This window comes from Lolium rigidum, chromosome 7 (assembly GCF_022539505.1).
Source record: "Lolium rigidum isolate FL_2022 chromosome 7, APGP_CSIRO_Lrig_0.1, whole genome shotgun sequence".
NCBI classification, from domain to species: Eukaryota; Viridiplantae; Streptophyta; class Magnoliopsida; order Poales; family Poaceae; genus Lolium; species Lolium rigidum.
Window position 1 is genome coordinate 223,055,166 of NC_061514.1, and position 7,328 is coordinate 223,062,493.

Here is a 7,328-nt window from a genome sequence, read left to right on the forward strand (position 1 = left end):
GGGAGGACAAGCCTGGAGTCAGCTCTCATTACTGCCAAGTTTGCAACTGAATGCAACATTGCAATCAGGAACCACGTGCATGTGCGCACGCATTGGAAGGACTATAGGGAAGACACTAGGCTTCTCTGTGACTTTATTGGGAAAGTTGCTGTTAGTACATACTGCATTCCTTTCCGTGTTGTTTGTCAAGCCTTTAATTTTCAGAGATTGTGATTCTTATTTATGTTCTTTCATGTCACTGGGAAAACTTTGATATGGACACAGAAGTTTCACCAGTAAAAGCTTCCTGTAAAAAGCATGTGCAGAAAGGAGTTCGCCAACAATGACACCTCCTGAAAAAAACGTACTTTGATATCCATGCTCTCAATGATGTTTCAAAAGAAAGCACCATCACATCGATGACTAACGCTGAGTGGACCAGACTTGTGACATATTGTTCGGAGCCGAAGACCATGGTTAGTTTTCCCTGAAATCAGATTTGTTGTGTTGTATATGTGTATTCACATATTTCTAATTCCACTATTAACACCATGAACCGTTTAATGGTTCAGTTCCAGCAAACAACTGGGCCATGCAGCTACTCATCACACTTGGAAAATCTGGTAAGTCAAGACATGTCCCTAGCTCAATAGAATAGTGCAATGGGTGTTTGTTGTCTGGAGTTATTCAGTTTATTCTTTGCTCGATCCATGTTCTGCCTGTGTCTGTTTTTGTAACATTTGTTTGTATCTCATAATATCACCTTAGTGTATCCAATTCCTTGTATCAAAACATATTGCTGACTCTTCCATATTGGGGAATGAATTAATTCCGTGATCGAAAGTTGCATGCACATTAAGCTAAATTACTGTTTTGGTAGTAGCTGTTTGAATGCTAAATTCCTATTTCGGTAGTAGCTGATCCTTTTTGCAGCAAACATATGTCAATCATGTGAACTCTATCTTCATAGAGACCCATCAAACATATACGTTGGTTGAATGTATGTGTTTCTTTCTAGGGACCTAAATACAATGATAAAGAACTGACTCCTCTGGATCTGTTCAGGGAGACACACTGCAGCAAGATGAAGGGGTTATCCCCTACAGTAGAAGATGCACTTGTAAGTCAGCATGCAAAGTATGTTTGCTTATTTTTTGCTGCATCTGATAGCAATGCATATTCATTGCAAAACAAGGCAACGATGCATACAGAGCTCTCTATACCTAATGAATATGGAGAAAGGAAGACTGAGGCCCAGGTTATATCCAAGGTCCTTGCTAAGAAAACTAACAAACATATGTTTCTTTAGAATGTGGAGGTCTAGCATAAGCCCTATACATCATGTATGAGCACTCTATCTGCACAACTTGACACAGAGAAGATGGGGAGCACAAACCTGCGAGACGTTCTCAACACCCAACGGCATGAAATGGAGGAACTGACCAGCCAGATGAGGAAAGTGCAGAGAAACATTGTGAGTTGGAGTAAAGTTGCGAGCTTTGACCGGATCGTTTGATCAGCAAAGGTAGCCTTTCAAACAGCCAATCTCTAACATGGGAATGGTGCCATGCGGACCGTTTCTTTTATGCGCTCCTACTTCTGATGGTGAACATTCCACTTGTAATTGCCTTCGCAACTCGTGCGATGGTTCATTTGTGCCCTTTTGAGACTGCGAAATTGAGCTGTCTAGATGATGTATTTTTTTATGCATGTAACCATTTTATTAATAATGTAATATTTACGTTATTGTTGTCGACGGTGTGTCACCCTTCACTGGTTCGGCGTTGATCCAAACTATAGTGGGCCAACGGCCCTCAACTTTGTGGCTTTCATTTTTGGGCTGCGCGTATAACCGGCCCAGTAACACGTCGCTTTGTTGTTTGGGTTTACCATTATTTGTCAGATGGGCTCAGTAGGCCTCCTCTATTTTCCGAATTGTCACTGTTGGGCTTGCGTATAATCAGCCCAATATTTACCAGTCAATAGTCAATGGTCTGGAAGGGTTTTTTATGGGCCACTCCATAAAGTGGCCTAGTCATAGTTGGACCGTCTACGCCTGATCATAGTTGGCTCTGTACGTTGTGGGCTACATTTTTTTGGGTTGCAGTCCGTATGTCATAATGGGCTATCCGTACATCGACAGGTGTCAGCTAGTAGTTGGCCCAGAAATGTCATTCTCACGAGCTGTGCGAGCGCCACGTGGGCGGTTGGGTCCACATGTTGTGCGACGTGTCCAGTCACAATTGGTTGGCTGAAGATTTTTGTTTATCTACAAGTTCGGCACGTGTCCAAACTATGGAGCAAGTTGTGCTAATCAGGATGCACCACGTGTATTGTACAAGAACTTTGTTGGAAGCAACGTTGTGGGATGATGTCACACTAGATGACAAATGATCACGTGACGTGACACGGCAAAGCCTATAGGGCCACACGTTCTCTGACATGTCTGACCTCCTGCCGCGTACGATTATTCCCGTCACAATGCACCGGGCCAGCTGAGATTTGGGCTTGGACCTAGCCGTCATGGATCCATGACGCATTTTTCTAACCGTCAGCTGGTCCATCTGTGATGTGTGGTTCGCCACGGTATTCCAAACCGTCGACATCACGTGTCCGTGAAGGATTTTTGACATTCACCGACGAACTAAAATTGTTATGAACTTGTGTTGTTTGCAGTGTTAAGACCTGAAAGTTTTTCAAATGCCGATAAGATCAACTTAAGATTTCTTACTTTCTCAAGGTCGTGTTCCATAAAAAGAACCGTGTCATCGGCATATTGAAGGACTGATAAACCACCATCTACCAGATGCGGCACTACCCTCAACTTGACCGCCAACCTTTGCACGCTCGATGATTATGGAAAGCATATCCACCACGATATTAAATAATACCGGTGATAATGGATCTCCTTACTTAAACCTTTTTCCGTTTGGAAGTATCTTCCCACGTCATCATTGACTTTAGTGGCGACACTTTCACCGAAAACAAATTTATGAATCAGAGCACACCACTCATCAGAAAAACCTTTCATTCTGAGTATTTGTTGAAGGAAAGACCATTTGAATTTATCATAAGCTTTTTCAAAGTCAATTTTTAAAATAACACCATTAAACTTTTTCCTATGGAGCTCATGCATTGTATCATGTAAGGTTACTACCACATCAACGAAATTCCTGCCTTGGATGAACACCTTCTGAGACGGTCGCACTACATGATCAGCAACAGAGTTAAGCCTAATAGTTACAGTTTTTGTAAATATCTTAAAGCTCACATTAAGAAGACATATAGGATGATATTGTTTGATCCTTTCTGCTTCATTAACTTTTGACAGTAAGATTATCTCACCGAAATTAAGGCGAAAAAGTTGTAGTTGACCTTCATGCAACGCACTGAACAATGCCATAAGGTCCGATTGGATTATGTCCCAGAAGTTTTGATAAAACTCTGCTCGAAAACCATCCGAGTCCGGGGCTTTGGTATGTTTCATTTGGAAAACTGTCTTTCTTACCTCATCCTCGGTATAAGGTGTTGTAAGGAAGGCATTTTACTCCGCGGAAACTTGGGGAATATCATGAATCATGGATTCATTAATAGAAAAATTCCCTTCCTCAGGTTTCCCAAAGATATTTTTATAATAACTAGTAATGTAAGATATGTGTTGTTCATGGCTAACAATCATACCCTCATCTTGAACAAGGGAATGAATATGTTTCTTCCTATATCTACCATTAGCGACTGAGTGGAAGTATCTTGTATTCGAATCACTTCCAAGATAAACTGTACGTTAGATCGTTGATACCATTTCAACTCCTCTCTCAACACGGAAACCATATACGCGTTGTATTGACTGGTAAATTATTTTTAAACACTTGAACTTGCCCTAGTAGGAAACTAGCTATAGGTGTGAGGCTATTTAGTGGCGCACCACTTTTGCGTGCGCCACATAAATTAGGTGCGCCACTGAAATAACATGTTTTTGTGAGGCACACATGCGCCACAAAAATATGGTGGGCCCCACTCTCGGCCAGCCCCAATAATTGATTTCACTATTTCTGTGACGCACAGGACCACGTGCGCCACATAATCTAGCTCGGTGCACCACATAAATAGACCCAATTATTGCTCGGTCTGTATATCTGCCCGTAGGCATTCGCCCTCCTCCCCTTCCGCACCCCCATCCGGCCCCCTCCCTCCTCCCTTCCGCAGCCGCCCTCCTCCCCTCCCTGCGCGGACGACGACAACGGTGACCAGGAGGAGCTCCTACCACTGCCGCGGCCTCTTTGCCATCAAGGCCAAGAATGGCGGAGCCTTCCCCAAGGCCGCGAAGCCTGCCGCCGCCGCTGAGCCCAAGTTCTACCCCGCCGATGATGTCAAGCTGCGCACCGTCAGCACCCGCAAGCCGAAGCCCACCAAGCTCAGGTGTGTCATGCCGCCTGTCTCTCTCGATCCCGTGCGGAAGCTTTAGGCTGATATCGATTTGGTTTGTCGCTCGCTCGCAGGTCTACCATCACGCCCGGGACGGTGCTGATCCTGCTCGCTAGGAGGTACATGGGGAAGCGCGTGGTGTTCCTCAAGCCGCTCAAGTCTGGCCTGCTCCTCATCACTGGTAAATCGCTGCTGCCTTCGGCACTGCAGTTGCTTTCCTTGATACCTTGTATTCTAGCTCAGTAGGGTAGCTGTATGCGTTGCTGATTACTGAACTAAGCTCACGGTTAGCTATCCAAAGTAATTATTTCATGGTAGAAGATCTCGCTTGTTTTGTTACCCACATCTAGCTTGTAGTCAGATAAATCAGATCGACCCTGTTACTAGCATTTGGTTTTGTTTGATTACTTCGTCTCGTACACCGGCGTTGTACCTGTTGTGTTTGGAATTGTGCTTTGAAAGGTGGCTTAGGAACTGCACTGAAATGCCCACGAAATACCGAATCTAGTTCTTGCATTATTTCTTTTTGGATTGTGTTACTTGTATGAGCATCCGTTGGTATACAAGTTATTCCTGGACATCAGACAATCTTACATATTATTGTGTTGTAAAGAAGCTGCCATTGGCATTTTGTAGTGGACAAGTTCTGAAGTAAATTCAGGGCTCCTCTTCTTTTTGAGTTTTAATTCAGTAGAAATTGTTTTATTATTCCTAGCAAGAGATTCAAATGACATGAATTTCATATGTTTGCCTCATGGTTTATGATGTTTGCCAACAGTGATTTTGCTACTAAATGTTTCAGTGAGAGCAGCTATGTTTCTTATTATGCTTGCTAGTTACACGAGGTGGGTGCTCAACTTAGGAGTTCATAAGTAATTGGGTGCAAGTTTATAATGAAATGGGTGCAAGTTCATATGATGGTCTATTACTGACACTGAATTAAAATGAATTGGGTGCAATTTCATAAGGATTTGGTCTTTAATTTTATTTTCACTTGCCGATGATACGTTGCAAACGTATCTATAAATTTTTATGCTACATGTTTGTTTTACACCAATTTCTATATGTTTTGTTTACACTTCGTTGCACTTTTATACATTTTACGGAACTAACCTATTGACAAGATATCACAGTACCAGTTCCCTGGTTTCTGTTGTTTTGTATTTCAGAAAAGTTATATAGGAAATATACTCGGAATTGTATGAAACAAAAGTCGAAGTTCCTATTTTACTGTAGCGAAGACGGAGTCCAGAGGAGAGATGAAGGGGCGCCACGAGGCGGCCACACCAGCCCTTGGCGCGGCCCAGGCCCTGGTCGCGCCTAGGGGTGGTGTGGGCCCCTCGGGCACCCACCGACCTCGCCCTTCTGCCTATTTATTCACCTGTTCGGGAAAAACCTAAACACCCGAGCCTCCATCCACAAAAAGTTCCATCGCGGCCGCCATCGTCGACCCTAGCTCGGGAGGGTTCTGAAGCTCTCCCCGGCACCCTGTCGGAGAGAGAAATCATCACCGGAGGCCTCTATATCGCCATGTCCGCCTCCGAAGTGATGCGTGAGTAGTTCATCTCTGGACTACGGGTCCATAGCAGGAGCTAGATGGTTATCTTCTCCAATTTATGCTTCATTTTTAGATCTTGTGAGCTCCTATCATGATCAAGATCATCTTTATGTAATGCTACATATTGTGTTTGCTGAGATCCGATTAATATTGAATACTATGGTTGAGATCGATTATATACTTGGCATATGTTATTTGTGATCTTGCATGCTCTCCGTTGCTAGTAGATGCTCTGGCCAAGTATGTGCTTGTGACTCCAAGAGGGAGTATTTATGGTCGATAGTGGGTTCATGCCTCTAGTAATCTGGAAGAGTGAGAATAATTTCTAAGGTTGTAGATGTTTTGTTGCTAATAGGGACAAAACAACAATGTTTTGTCTAAAGATAATTCTATTGTTTACTTTACACAAATTTTTTAACGCGATAATCTGTTGCTTGCAACTTAACACTGAAAGGGGTGCGGACGCTAACCGCAAGGTGGATTATTAGTCATAGACGCAGTTGGATTACTGTCTATGTATTATGTTGTAATGCCCAAATGAATCTTGTCATGTATGGTCTTTATTCTGGCAATTGCCCAGCTGTAATTTGTTCACCCAGCATGTTATTTATCTTTATGGAGAGACACATGTAGTGAACAGTGGACCCCGGTCCTTTCTTTTACACTGATAAAAGCATCTACTGCAAACACTTGTTATGTTTACTTACTGCAAGCACTGTTCTCTTTAATTCCACTGCAAACAAACATCTCTTTCTACACTATACGGTTAATCCTTTATTTTCAGCAAAACCGGTGAGATTGACAACCTCACTGTAAGTTGGGGCAAAACATTTTGGTTGTGTTGTGTGCAGGTTCCACGTTGTTGCTGACGCCGGTAGTGCGCCCTGCCAAAAGTCAGCTAGCAACACCTTTAGAAGTCACTCCTTTCTCCTACTGGTCGTTTAAACCTTGGTTTCCTACTAAGGGAAAACTTGCTACTGTGCTCATCATACTTCCTCTTGGGGTTTCCCAACGGTGTGCTCTGCACTCATCAAGCTACTTTTCTGGCGCCGTTGTCGGGGAGAAAGAGGATTTCTGCAAGGGGAGTCTCTCATCTCCAATCTCTTTACTTTGTTATTGTTATGCTTAGTTTATTTTACTTTGTATTGTTTGCTTCATTATATCAAAAACACAAAAAAAATTAGTTTTTATTATAGCTTTTATTTATTTTGCTATGTTTTAATTTTCCTAAAATGGGTACTCCTGAAAATACTAAGTTGTGTGTCTTTACTAGCACAAACAACAATGATTTTATTTGTACACCTTGCTCCACCTGTTCCTAAAGCAGCTTTTTGTGAAATTAAACCTGCTTTGTTAAATCTTGTTA

The 7,328-nt window shown here is 42.7% G+C and overlaps 1 protein-coding gene across 1 annotated transcript; it reads left to right on the plus strand.

Annotated features, from left to right (window-relative positions):
* The first annotated feature begins 530 nt into the window (after nt 1-530).
* On the plus strand, nt 531-5,647 carry LOC124672492 (60S ribosomal protein L6-like). Its single transcript, XM_047208710.1, has 4 exons — nt 531-602; nt 998-1,116; nt 4,126-4,398; nt 4,479-5,647. The coding sequence occupies exons 1-4, from the start codon at nt 531-533 to the stop codon at nt 4,648-4,650; spliced, it is 636 nt and encodes a 211-aa protein (XP_047064666.1). The 3' UTR covers nt 4,651-5,647.
* Nucleotides 5,648-7,328: the final 1,681 nt, after the last annotated feature.

What these genes read in the sequence shown, in the direction of transcription:
- LOC124672492 (XM_047208710.1), top strand. Translation starts at nt 531, where the DNA reads ATGAACCGTTTAATGGTTCAGTTCCAGCAAACAACTGGGCCATGCAGC. An exon ending in CTTGTAAGTCAGCATGCAAA is followed by an intron (nt 1,117 to 4,125) that starts GTATGTTTGCTT and finishes ATCTGCCCGTAG; the next exon opens with GCATTCGCCCTCCTCCCCTT. An exon ending in CCGAAGCCCACCAAGCTCAG is followed by an intron (nt 4,399 to 4,478) that starts GTGTGTCATGCC and finishes GCTCGCTCGCAG; the next exon opens with GTCTACCATCACGCCCGGGA.